This window comes from Betta splendens, chromosome 16 (assembly GCF_900634795.4).
Source record: "Betta splendens chromosome 16, fBetSpl5.4, whole genome shotgun sequence".
In the NCBI taxonomy this organism is placed as follows: domain Eukaryota; kingdom Metazoa; phylum Chordata; class Actinopteri; order Anabantiformes; family Osphronemidae; genus Betta; species Betta splendens.
Genome location: NC_040896.2, coordinates 14,970,441 through 14,984,256, shown reverse-complemented (window position 1 = coordinate 14,984,256; position 13,816 = coordinate 14,970,441). Strand labels below are relative to the sequence as shown.

The 13,816-nt window shown below is 50.8% G+C and overlaps 1 protein-coding gene across 2 annotated transcripts in view; it reads right to left on the bottom strand.

Annotated features, from left to right (window-relative positions):
- Positions 1–426: 426 nt before the first annotated feature.
- The window catches only part of kirrel3l (kirre like nephrin family adhesion molecule 3, like), a 30,301-nt gene continuing 16,911 nt past the window's right edge, over positions 427–13,816 (bottom strand). The window contains exons 2-15 of one of the 2 annotated variants that reach the window (XM_029129864.2): positions 11,563–11,718; positions 10,846–10,995; positions 8,985–9,142; positions 7,491–7,641; positions 7,237–7,342; positions 6,352–6,500; positions 6,100–6,227; positions 4,882–5,008; positions 4,684–4,784; positions 3,969–4,167; positions 3,095–3,214; positions 2,875–2,984; positions 2,663–2,752; positions 427–2,564 (exon numbers count right to left, since the gene is read on the bottom strand). In XM_029129864.2, the coding sequence (XP_028985697.1) occupies positions 2,073–2,564; positions 2,663–2,752; positions 2,875–2,984; positions 3,095–3,214; positions 3,969–4,167; positions 4,684–4,784; positions 4,882–5,008; positions 6,100–6,227; positions 6,352–6,500; positions 7,237–7,342; positions 7,491–7,641; positions 8,985–9,142; positions 10,846–10,995; positions 11,563–11,718 (2,237 nt within the window). In that variant the 3' untranslated portion in view covers positions 427–2,072. The remainder of the gene's footprint in view (positions 2,565–2,662; positions 2,753–2,874; positions 2,985–3,094; positions 3,215–3,968; positions 4,168–4,683; positions 4,785–4,881; positions 5,009–6,099; positions 6,228–6,351; positions 6,501–7,236; positions 7,343–7,490; positions 7,642–8,984; positions 9,143–10,845; positions 10,996–11,562; positions 11,719–13,816) is intronic. The other variant, XM_029129866.3, reaches the window with a different exon arrangement.

Below are 13,816 nucleotides of genomic sequence, written 5' to 3'. Positions count from 1 at the left end.
TTTGACGCCGTGTTTTGTACATAGTAAATGCACGTCTTGTGGGATTGTGTCCCTTCTCGCAGCGGAATTGTAATGAGCATGTAACTCTCCTCCCTGTTGCGAGCACTGTTCCCAACTGGGGAATGGAGGTGACAAGATGAACTCATACTGTCAAATAATACCTGCTTTTGTCACAGCTCTATCCCGACACCCTACGAGATGGGCACAGCAGCTTCAGGAGGTGGATACACGTGCAGTGGGGGTTCTCCTATCTCATCGGTCTTCATTAAAAGCAGTGCAACACTGGGGGAATGCCAAAATCAACATAGACAGTGCCGCTAATTTATGTATTCATCATTGTTGCTACATGGGAAGCTTTGTTTTCACTCTTCCCTTCGCCCAGTGAAGCTATACTCTGATTAAGTCAGGATTCACAACAGCCGAGTCTTTATCTGAAATGGTTTTATTTAAATATAAATATGTGTACAAAGGTACAAGCAATGATAGCTCATTTTTAGCAAATAAAATTCTTAATACATTAATAAAAGAATAAACAAACAAATGACAATTAGTGGTGTTTCAAAAAAAAAGCATAGTAACTGCATTCAATGATTGATGACTGACATAGACCCGAATAAATCAAAAGATAGATACACATGTGTATAAAGATATTTTACAATAGAGCAGCTTACACGCTGTACATTAAGGCTTATATAAAATATAAAAATAAAGACAAGCGATGATGTTTGCCTCCTCACTTAAAGTGACATTTGTTCTCTCATCAACCTGCCTGGTAACAGCTGACAGCTTTTTAGACGAATGGCAGTGCAGGCGTCCGAATGGAAACATCCAGGGAGTGGAATGCAACTGGGCCGATGTCTCAAACATGAAATGGACATGAATAGAAACGCTGAAGATTTTCACTAGACACATCATTTGCATGCAACAGAGAGAAAGTATGGGCTCAGCCATTTGTACAGATACTTGTTTCAGGGTAGTACTGTTTCTTGTAAACATATTGAGACGATTTAAGTTGTAAAACTCGAGTGTATGGTCCACGTTAGAACTTCACCTTCGCCCCACCTGAGCCCGTCGAAGTTGACGCCGCATTCATTTTCAAGTTTCAAGATTGCCACCATTTTCCAAACCGCCATTTTGATTGTTCTGCTAATTGCCGCCTCTTGATTTTACAATCATAAAACATTACCGGGGATACAGCAGCGAGTTGCAGCCTTATCCCCCGTTTCCCCGTGTACGGTTATCGCCATCTTTGGGTTTTCATGGCCTTAATCGTCTTGGTTCAACACGTGAACATGTTGTCTTTCATTAGCATGAAGGCTAAATTACACATTTGCATTATATCCCCTTCTTTTATCCAAGCAACACTGTTAAGTCCAACATGTTGGGGAAATTATCAATAGAAGCTCCAAGAATACAGCTCGGGCCAGATGTGTTCCACTACCACGTAGGCTCTTCATACAGTACAGTGCCCGGAGCACTTGTTGGTCAATATAGCGAACCGGTTGTGCAGAAACGTTCATGTCTGTCACTGTGAAGAGCTCAGTCGCTTGTTGGTGATAGAGACACAAATGTGCTTAGAATTCCTTTCGCATGCCAGCAAAACACCAAATGACAGACAGCAATAGGTTGTTGCTTGTAAGTATTTTTAGACGTCACACTTGACTTGTATTGTTGACACAAAGTAAACTCTGGAATGCAGGTAAACGGCCGTCGTTTAGGCCACCGCACAAATGCCTTTCATTGGTTATGTGGACGACCCTTGCAGCGCCGGAATACGTCCACAGGGTTCGGTTGGTCATCATGCAGAGACAACCTGGCGAGGGAACACACTGTTGCCCTCCGTTTGACTTGAACGTCACAATATGTCGCATTCTCCCACTCAGGAGTTCAAATGTTAGCATTCTTGTAGATTCCGCCATCCGTCATAAAAACACGTCGGTTATCCCATAACCTAAATCATGACTCCTGTCCTTGAAGGACCCTCCAAGTAAAGAAAGTCTCAGTTCATGTTAGTCCAGCCACACTTGTATCTACTCCCTCCGGTTCTGAAACTGCTCAATTCATGTGTCAAATCAGACATGAGTCTGCATACGTTGTGATGGTCGCCCGTAGTCGGACTGCTGGGAGGACACTTGTGAGGAGGCATAAGAAAAGCGAGATGAGCTGGACACCTTGCTGGCTTGGTCCGATTGGTCGTAAGCGTCCACCTTCTCGTAAGACGCGGGCTTCACGTAGCTGGTGAAGGCGCGACCGTAGGTGGCGGGCAGGTAGGCAGAGCCGCTGTAGAGGGGGTCGGTGGGGTAAATGCTGGCCGGCTGGGCGGGCTGCTGCTGTGCCGCCTGCTGCTGTTCATACGAGGTCCGCCCCGCGGTGGTGGTGGCGTATCGATGGGAGAAGTCGTAGACGCGGGGCTGGGTGCCGTGCTGGCCGTAGACGGGGCTGGGGGAAGGCAGCTGCGATGGGGTGTAAACGGGCCGCGAGTTGGGCACGTACTCGGAGAAGCCACTGCTTCGGATGTGACGGTCCTCGTGGCCGCGGACGTTGTAGTAGCCATTGGTTGGGTCCTATAATATAGACAGAACAGAACATCACATATTCTGCCTGTGATCAATGCGAACTGCAAACTTTCTCTCTATTTGTGACTTAGGACTTCAAGTTTTACCTTGATGTCCGATCTCTCATCGTCCTCCTCTTCTAGGAGGTCGCTGTGTTCCGTTCGTGATGTCCCAGGAGACTCGCTGCTGTTTGGAGCCTGAGGGAAGTATTTTTAAATTATGAGGATGAAAAAAAAACGTACCCAAATAAGTACAAGGGAAAGTCTGAGAATGATGTTGCAGGGTTAGTATGTATCTGGCAAAGATATTAGAAATCTACCATGGGCTCTTTGACGTCCTCCTCATCATCGTTACCGCGAGTAGCGTTGTGATCACTGTGAACAATCTGAACTCTGATGTCACTCTTGGAAAGACGAGTGCACCTTTTACCTGAGACAGTTGAAAAGAGCACAATGCGTGAGCATCTGCATCCCGATATCTATCTCCATTACGTGTGAGCTGCAAAAGACTTCGGCGTTGTCCCTTTTGCCCATACTAACCGTTGAGCTCACCTTTGCCTGTGTGCCTGCAGCAGAGGGAAACCAGGGTGATCACACAGATGAGCAGGACACAGCCTCCGCCCACTGCACCTCCAACAATTATCAGCATGGGCAAGGCTTCTGCAACAGGAACAGTAATAGAAAGAAAACACGTGGGGGTGGGGGGGTGGTTGTCAAGAGAAGGGGGGGGTGAAAGTGAGAGATAGTGTCAGTGTCAAAACCGAGCAGATCAGAGCGAAAGAAAGGACTTTCATTTATTTATCCTGCTAATCCCTGAAACGTCAGTGCCTCTATGAATTTCTCTGGCAGGCCCACAGACCGGGGCTTACTGTACGCTCATGCAGGCGTCGCACATTCCGGCTATTGTCTCTAATCTCGCTGAAAGAAGGGTAACAAGGCCTGACACGCAATGAAGCAATAGACAGTAATCTAATTAGAGATTCCAGGAGATACTGCTGCCCATATCTCTGGAGACCCCACTCTGCTATGTTGATGTAAATTACTGGCGAGGACCTTATTTTTGGTGTCTGCTACAACAAAGGCTTCCAAGAGCATCAGGGTAATAGCGCTAGTGCCTAATTTCAAGATCGCCGCAGCCGAGACAATGATGGAGACTATAAGTCCGAGCTCAAACGCGTGGCTTCCTCTAATTGACTTTTGTCCCCAATCAATATCTATGTTGTGGGGCAAACATATTCATTAAGGGAGCCATCTGCTGATTAAATCATATCGATTAAAGGAGTGTAATTAAGATAAGCGCAAGACAGGAACACTGCTTTCACCTAATCTGGCTCCCTACGCAGCCAAGATTGAGAATATCCCCGCGACTTCCCTAAGAGGCTCCGCCGGGATTATTCCTGCGGCCGGCGCGTACCTTGCTCTTTCAGCGTGACCAGGGCGGTGCCGGTGCCGAAGCGGTTCCACGCGGTGCAGTTGTAGCGCAGCTGGAAGTCCTGGGCCAGCGTCTCGGACAGCACCAGAGAGGAGACGACCCCGTGGTCGCTGGCCACCGTCTGCACCGAGTAGCGGCCGGAGGAGCCGGACGACAGGCTCACGTCGCCGAAGGTCCACACCTGCGGAGAGGAGGAGGACGAGGAGTCAGACGCTGTTCTGTCAAGGCAGACAGAGCTCACAGGCTGGTGTTTAAGCTGCCTCCCACGTCTGCCCTGCAGGTGAGGCCTAGGGAGGGTGAGGGAGCTGAACTATGAAATAAGGCTCCACTCTGGTGTCTCTAGTGCAGGGCCAGCAGGGCACCTGTCTCTCACTTCTCCTCACACCCTAATTATCCCCCCTCAGCCCAGTGTGCGCTCAGCAGTTCAACAGGGTCAGCTGAGTGATGCCTCGTGGGCCGCTAATTGAAAGTGGTCTGGCTGAAACCTACAGGAAGCCCGTCTCCCCCAGCTCCACAGCATCTCCAGTCGAAGCCTGCATGATCACGTTTATGAATGTGCGCGTACGAGCTGTTGGCGTGTGAGCTGGAGAGCTGCGGGCGCACAGATGTGAAGGTGAGGTCGGGGGCAGATCGGCCGCGTTATTGCTCTTGCGCGAAGCAGCTAAGGGAATGAACGGTGCACAAGAGGCTCACGTACGATCTTTTCGGGCGGAGGGCTGCTTCCCACCCGACATTCCAGCTTGCCCTTGGCGTGCTTGACCGCATGCTGCGTGGCGTCGGCCGTGATGATTGGCGGACCTGGTGGGCGGAAGACGAGAAGGGCCGATTAATATTTCGAGGCGCTGACACCGAGACGCTAGGTTCTGTTCAGCGTCACTTCAAACGAGCCCCTCACCGTTTACAGTGAGGGCCACGTCCCTCTCCGCGACCCCGATCCGAGGCACGATGGCCTTGCAGGTGTACGTCCCGGCGTCCTCCTGGGTCACGGCCTTCAGCTGCAGGGTGTTGCCATTGCTGAGCACCTAGTGGGGGAGGCAGAGAGACGTGGGTGAGAAGGAGGACGACCGTTCATCAGGGGGCCCTGCTTACAGTGGAGGCGGCTGACCGCTGTAACGGATGCTCGTGGTCTGGCTTTGATTTCACTGTGTAGAGCTGTAATCACAGCGTTAGCCGCTGCTGAGGGAGGTTGTTGTAATTAAACAGTGGGACGGAGCAGAGGACCCACCCTGGCGTGAGTGGGCCCCGGCCTTTGGAGCCACTACACTCACTCACTCACTCCGTAGTCCATTGATCCTATCGTTCCATCAAGCTGTGATTTCACCCATTTAAACCCCCCCCTCCCTCCAAAGCACACACAGACTACACACCCCCTCCCCCCGTTTACTCTCTCCAATTTTTTATTTCAGCACACTTACTGAGAAACTCAATTAATCCATTACTTGTGGCTGTTTGAGGGACAGTGCAGGAGGGTGGATTAGAAGGATAGTCACTCTCTGAGATGACGGCATCGGTTACACCCTCCCACAGCACCATTTACCCGGGATGTTTTCTCCTGCATCGTGTACAAAATTCTATTAGTTGCCAGGAGAGCAGCTCCTATGGGATGTCCCGGTGGACGGTATATGTCCTGAAAGACTTTTAGCCGGATCATCTAAAGTAAACGAGGAAATTTCCCATTTATTCCACCGGCAAAATGGACTTTTAGGAAAACGATAGCCGAGCGCAGCAGGCCTTTCACTGTCTGAAAAGCAGAGATGCTGCTCTGAAAGTTTCCATACACACCCTAACTCTGTTAGTGTGAGCCACACCTTAACACACTGGCTGAGTGATTCAGTGATTGATTGCTTGATTGAGTTGGAGTTATGACAGCGTGTCATGTGCCTTGATGATGCAGTTTGAATCTGTCAGTGGACAGACAGTTTTCTGCCAGAGGCTTTAGCCCTAAGGGAGCGTAGTGAGAGGAGGTGTTGAAAATTCAGCCTGAAAAAAGAACGTGTGGGGGAAAAGTGTGAGGGATTCATGCCTCAAGGCCATGTGTGTGTGCGTACGTGTGTGTTTCTCTGTGGAGGGAAGCCTTTGTATCACGATAAGGTGTTGGTTTTCGCTGCCTTACCACGCTGGAGCCCTGCTTGGTCCAGGCCAGGGTCAAAGGTGGGTTTCCAGTCCATGCACAAGTAAATGCCGCATCCATCCCAATATCCACCGTCATTGGCTTTGGCTCAGAAAGCAGTCTGGGGCCAACTAGGGTGAAGCAACACAAACAGTCAGATGCGATCAATAAGAAACTGCTCTTACCTGTAGAAAATCTCAGAAATATCTAGCTTGGGCTGCAATGCATGCAGCGTTTACACCAAGTGAAACTCACACTGGACATCGACCAGGGTGCTGACGTTGGTGCTGCCCACGGAGTTGGACACTTCACAAGACACAGGGTCTGTGAAATAGGAGTAGTCCACAGTCACCTCCAGGCTGTCTCCATTGGCCTCGGAGATGGGAACTCCTCCTTTTGCCCACCTGGTACACAAGGATAGTCACAGTAGTTATGTGTTTATGCATATGTTTACATATTAATATTAGTTCTAATCACGTCCACTCAACACCAGAAGGAGAGTCCCCCTCCAAAAATGCTACTCCGTTTTGCCTTTTGAAAACAGCGAAACAGCGCCCCCTGACTTATGCGGTGAACCGCTGTATTGCACTGCAAGTTTCAGTCAGACCCGACGGCAGCTAACGCCAAAACAGCACAGAGAGAGGATAAAAGGAGACATTCAGAGTTGTAACGAGGAAACCGACGCCGGAACAGATAGATGCTGACTCCAAGGGTGCGCTGAAGACTTTGTCCCGCATTAGCTGAGCTCTAACAAGGATAAAGATGAGTCTGAGGAACGCGTGGACGGACAAAATACCCACTGCTGGACTAGAATAACTCTCATCTTTACATGGCTTGGCTGTGTTTGAGCGGCCAAACGCCCGCTAAGACGTTTTGTCTCCGCTTCCTCAAGACATTCCGCCGCCCCACGCAGCTGTTAGCCATGCCTGTCAGAGTGGGTAATAGCTGATTTACATTTGTGCCAATCATAATCAAATAGAGCCAATCAAGCAGCCCATTAAGCGGAGTGATCTGCTAAACACTTGGCTCCGCGCCTGTTCACACCTCATCACGTCACGGAATCTCTAAACGGATCATCACGGCCGCGACTGTCTGACGGCCGCGTGGGCGATTAACGGAGGCCGAGGAGCCTCAGTTTACCTGTAGCCGGTGATTTCAGGGTTGGCCGTGGCCGAGCAGATGAAGAGAACCTTGGCTCCCTCGGTCACAGTCTGGGGTTGGACCGAGAGAGTCACCGAAGGCGGGTCTGGGAACGGGAAAACACGGCCGTTACTCACATATGCTGCTGACGGCGCTTCACGCGCTCCACAGGTAACTCTGCATGGCGTGCGCTCTGATGCAACGTTGTGACACGCTGCTGGTTGTTGCAGGCGAGCGGACGCCGGGACACTCACGCTGCACGTTGATGGTGATGGACGTCTGTCTCCCGGCGGGGGCGGCCGGGTTAAGGACCCTGCAGGTGTAGGTGCGTCCGGAGTCGCTGTCCTCCGGGGTGATGGGAAGCATGCTGACAGCCGTCTCCCTCTTCCCGTCCTCCATCGGAGTCTGCGGGGCCGGTGCAGAGAGGCTGTTAGCCGTTGCTGGAAGTCGGACTCGTTTTACAAAGAGACTCCATTACGGTCACGGAGACGGGAAAAAGTCAGCTCGGTGTCGCACAACTTTGCCGCTTGCCATGTGTGAGTGCGTCACTTAGGAGCATTTCTGACACCACGAGTCTTATTTTTTTTCCCCCCATGCGTGAAGCATTAAAATTGCCATCCTGTTCTTTGACATGGCAGCTAAATCATATATTTTATGATGCAGCAGGGAATATTGTGCTGTTCCCACATTTCTGAGAGTGTTCCCTGTCAGCACTCCTTATTTGTCATCATCTTTTAAATCTATTTACTGCTCACAGAAATCAATACGCCTAAGTGAGGAAAGGTGTAGATTGCTGAGAAGTGGCCGTCTGCTCTCTCTCCTCCCATCGTCTCTTCCCCACGGATGAGACAAAGGCCTGCGAGGACCAAGGTGTGTGTGTGTGTGTGTGTGTGTGTGTGTGTGTGTGCGTGTGTGTGCGCGTGTGTGTGTGTGTCTTTTAGGGTGTTGACGGTGGGGAAGAAGTGTCACACATCTCTTGAAAAGAGCAAGGGCAAGCGGAGCCTTTTCCCTGGGAGCCTGAATCAATGGAGCAGGCCTTCCACTTCCTCAGACTCAGACACAGAAAGCATTTTTATGCTAGATCAAATCACATCACTCTCTGTGCCACCCCCCCCTCGGACCAAGCGTTTTCTGCCCCGGTCTCACTCCTTAATGTTAGAAATTCGCTGTTTTCTCCACGAGGCGATCTCGCCGGTTAATTCTTTATCCCCCCCCCCCCCCCCCCCCCCCCTCTCCCCCCCCCTCCCGCTCGCCTTCTTAAACATGGCGTTTAGCGCCGTTTAACGTGGTCAGGGAGCATGAAAGATGTGACACTTTCCCAGCCGTGGCAGGCTCACGCTCCGGCGCATCCCCATTGTGTTTCTGCATTGTTGTGGGTGATTTCTTCTCGGCAGAAAACTCTACTGTATGAAACACTCATGCCTGTCTGAGCTTTGGCATGCTCCAGTTATGCTCCAGTGTCGCCGCATTAGCGGGGGAGTGGGGGGGGGCGAAGGCAGAGAAGGTGTGGGGTCAGGCTTGACTGCGAATGGGAGGGGGACCGCAGAGAGAGAGCGGACAAATCTGGTGAGGGAAGGGTGGCGATAAAAAAAAAACAAAAACACAAGACTATGGGAGAAACATGAGAAAAATGAAACTACATCCTACACAAACGCCTCTGCATTGAGCAGAGCATTTCTTTTTCCAGTTTTTGTGATGCTGCACACATTTTTCCCATCCAGTCACCCTGCTGGCATACGCTCCCGTACCTTGGAGTAAACCGCCGTCTCCATGACCTCCCCGTCCCGGTACCAGGTGATCTCGGCAGCGGGCTTGGCTCCCGAGGCTCTGCAGGTGAGGTTGTGTGGCGTGTGCGCCTTGAGACGCACCACAGGGCCGCCCTCCACCACAGGATCCGAAGGAGGGACTGCGGAGCGGAGCAGACGAGACAAAAACCTCGTTACGGCTCCGGGGCTGCTTTTAGCAAAGTAGGAGAACAGCATCTTCCTGTGGACGCGTGTCTGTTTAACAAGGTGCTGCTTGAGAAAGACCACGGAGCGGTTGTCATTTGGAGGAAAGGAACAAAACACATTGGGCGTATTTATTTCCTTTCTTGGGAGTAGCATTATTACTCTATTTGCTCTTACTGTTGCAGAGTGATGTTTCAACTGAATTGCTTATTTGTTCATTTATTTGCATGGTTTCGCACGCACCACTGGCAAGCCAAGCGTGCCGCCCCTGATGAAGGCGTCTGGCTCCCCGACCAATAAGGGAAGGCGTAAACACGGGGTTTGTGCTGGCCTTTCTCGCTCCCTCCACCGAACCAATTTCACTGTGTGTATCTGAATTGTCAGAGGTCCTTCCGTTGCAGCGGCACGGACACTAATGGAATCCGAGTGCTAGGTGATTTTAATTTCCATGCCGATTCCCCTGACTGCACTCCTGCCGTTGACTCCTTTGACTGTGCAGGATTGCTTTGGTCTCATCTGGCCACATTGATTTACACACACACACACACACACACACACACACACACACACACACACACACACACACACACACACACACACACACACACACACACACACACACACACACACGTACATATATGCACAGACCCACTCCCTATATTTATTACACCTCATGTCCACACATAAAGACAGCAGGAAGCCTGATTTGATTCATCTGTTTATGAAATGCATATTATGCTCATGAACCAGCAGCCTTGGTCTTTCCGAGTGCATTTAATCCGTGTGGCAGTTTTATAAACTTTATTTTTTTTCCCCCGCTGCCTCCACATAAGTGCTTTTATGGCTCTGTATGTGTGTGTGGGCAGGTGATGGCTGTGCTTCTTTGTGCTCTGACAGTGACACCAGACATAGAAGGGTGGGCCGGCGAAAACGCGGCTGTCTCGATCTCTTCATTTTAGCCGAGATGTTAAATCCCGCTTGCGATCTCACCTTTTGTCCGTCTCGTCCGTCGCGCCGCCTCAATCTGCTCGATTTGAGGTCGACATTGTGACAAAAGCAGCGGCAAATGACTCCCCGTCATTTACGCCACTAATTAACGCAGTGGCATTCCTTTGCATGCCACCAGATGCCAGCAGTGCTTTTCTGATTCCAATTCCCACCAGACCCCCCCCCCCCACACACACACACACTCCCCCTCCACCCCCGCTACCCCCTCCATCTCCTAATGTCTGTGTGAAGAAGTAGATCACTCACATCACATTAATGTAAAAACCGCTCTGCAGTTGACAAATGTTGTGGCTCACTGCAAAATGTGCTAACTGAGCAAACTTTCAAGCCACGCAAGTCTGCAGCAATCACATTATCCTAGACGTCCACAGTCTTGATTATCACATCTAGGATTGGAGGGGGGGGGGGGTTCCCGTTTTATTGGTGGATGCCTTGGCTGAGCCTCGCTTCGTTTGAATTATGCTCCTGAAATCCATGATTTTCACTTACTTTTGGCCGACTAGATTTATAACGCTGCTGCATTTGAGTTATGAAAAAAAAACAATTCTACAAGTTGCGTCCTCCCTTTTTTTTTTCCTTGAACCCGAGTTATGTTTTGTGTATGTTAGACATGACGGTCTGCAGTGTGATGAAGGGCTGCCGTGTGTCTTACCCAGGACAGTGAGCCTGGCGCGGTGGGAGCGCAGGCCCGCCTGTGTCGCCTGACACTCGTACACCGCGTCATCCGCCAACTCTGCCGAATCGATCTGCAAGCTGTGCTCGCCTGATAGCGGGTCGCCCATTAAGGAGTAGCGTGTCCAGCCTGCGTGGAGCCAGCACAGGGAACGGAGTCAGGGACAAGCAAACACATGAAGGCAGGACGATGAAATGAGCAGACTCCGACAAAGGCGAGGGGGAAACGTGGCGAGGCTCTTTAAGGCACCGGTGGAGGCGAGAAGCAGCTCACTGAGCAGCCGCGCGGAGCTGCAAATGCAACACGTGAGGAGGCTGCTGCATGAGGAGTCTGTCCTTTAAACACAGACACAATAAAGATGAGGTTGTTAAGGTCAAGAGGAAGCCTCTTCACCTTCTTTCTAGTCTAGCACACATTTAAATGTCAGCGTGTGACAAAAGCCAATTGATTATCTACCTTCCTACAAGACCCTTAAAATGCTAAATAACAAATTAAAGTTCGCTGTGTACGGCACCAGCCGACCTGTCTGCAGTGCATTGTTCTCTCACCATTCATTTGTGTAAAACCTCACCGGTTGACAGAGAATGAGCCGCTTTCTAATGAGACCTGGCATTGATCGCGGCGGAGGCCGACGCAGACAGACAGAGAGCCATGAACACGCGGCGGAGAGAGGAGAAGGGGGGGGGGGGCTCGTACCTGGAAGGTCCCGCTCTCCGCCCAGAGCAAGGCCGTCTTTGGTCCACTGCACCATCCCGCGGTAGCCCACGATCACACAGGGCAGCGTGACCGACTGTCCGGACACCACCACCTGGTCCTGGGGCTGCTGGGAGAAGTAGGCCGCTTGGGTGGCCGCTGCAGGAACAGAACAGGCTCACTGAGTATCACTGCTCACCGGCCACGGAGGTAGATGGGCAATTACACACCCAAAATATATAGGCATGCAGAATACTGCTAATGGCATTTTAGAGGGTATAATGGCGGCGCATTTCTGCAGTGCCAGCAGGGAAAAGTACTTGGAGAGACTTGCACAGTGGGAAAAAAAACTATAGTAGGTATAAAAGAGCTAAGTCCCATGAACTGGTCTGCTCGCTCGCTCCTTTTCATGGCACTCGCTGAGAGAAGAGATGAGGCTGACATGTGTGAAAATACTTTTTTTCTTCCTCCTCCTCCCGATAAATTCGCCTTCCAAGACGAGGAGTCAGCTGCGCCTCATAACTTATTTAACTCCTTCCGAAAGACCATATGCTTATACGCTCGCCGACATGAAGCGAACACACTTCTGGGGAGGAAAGCTGCCGCTCTTTCCCGCGCGCTTTCTGTAAAAATGGATGTTAAACAATCAAAACTCCATTAAAGTTCCCGCGGGATCCGTTCGTTTGAGACACCTGCCGCGGTTCCGCTCCCGTGTTTAAGTGCGGCAAACAGTCTCGCCGGATTGGCTGGCCTGCCTTCACACTGCAGGAACACAGCGTGAATGCAGATCCGCGCCTCCGACTGTTTTTTGTTTTTTTTTGCCGTTATGCTAAAGATTCAGTATTACAAACCCTTCTGGCAGCGGAGGATGGCAACACTCCAGAGGTGTCTAATCCAAAGGGAAAGGTAGGGGGAGAAAAAGTTACTGGTTGGTTGGTTGGTTGGTTATCTAAGTGGGGTGTCTGTGCGACGACTTAAAAAAACCCCTCCCTCATTCTCCTGCCATCTTTCTTTGTTGCTCAGCGGAGAATGGGAGAGAAGGGGACAGAGGAAGATAAAGAGGGCTCTATTCAGGCGCTGCTAAGCCCCCCCTGAACTGCTTCTGTTGGTGGGAGTGCTTAAACAGACAGGGCTGCCCCCACCGCCACCACCACCCTGGCAAAGAAAGACGCTGAAAAGAGGGCAACATACGGCGGCCAGAGACGCGCTATTGTCCCCTTGTCCCTCTCTTTTAATAGGCCTCTTCATTTCCAATCAATCCTGCTAAATGCAAGTTTAATAGCTTTTCAATAGCAGCTTTTCCCCCCAGAGGGTAGCTGGGATTTTCTCTCCCCCTCTCTCTCACCCCTTTTCTTTTTCCCACCCCCCCCCCCTCCCTTTCCCGTCCCATTCTCTCCAGTTTTTCTTTCCCTTTTCAAAGGGAGGCTTCCGAGTTTGTTGGCGGCCTTTCTTTTTTTTTTTCCACACTCAATTATCCACTTCATCTGTGGATGCACCGTGGACTGAACCCTGCCCCGCGCCTCCACCCCCCCCTCGCACCCGGCCCGCCACCAAACGGCGAGCTCCAGGAGGACGCGGGGCTCGACTCTGGGCCGCAGAGACGCGTTAATGGGCGGCTGGGATCAGATAGCGCCATTAACGTCTGGCCCGGACATCGCTTTACGCGGCGCGTTTGAAGAGCCTATTGAGCTGCGAGCGCAAACAGGTACACTGTATGTGTGTCACGCGCCGTGGATCAAAGGAGGCCAATTTGAGCACGCCGGCGAGGAGCAAAACATCTTCTAGTTCAGGCTATTAGGTGTTTAGCGAAGGCTGGCATTTTCCCGTCACACCCTGGAAAAAGCGCTGCCTTTACAGTCAACCTGCACATCCCTAACTTTCAGCCTTTATGAGCTATCGCGCTCTTAGATGTGCCTCCGCTCGCAAAGTGAGTCAGGGGTTTTCCTTTTTGTACTCGCAGTGTAACAGTGTAAACAATTGATTGCAATTAAGCATCTCGCCCAGAGTATCTAAATGTTTACAATGGGTAATAACTCACTTCGCTGGTTGATTCTCTAGATGGATTACATGCATTAAATAGTTTCTCTGTACCTCACCCACATGCAATTTCTCATGCTCACATATGGTGATTAAACTGTGCGTGCAAACACATACATACGCAGTCCTCTAGAAGCGTATGTGTAGTGAACGTCTTCACACCACACGAGTGATTCATTGCTCTCCAGATCCCTTATTGAAAATGCTCAACAGAACATCT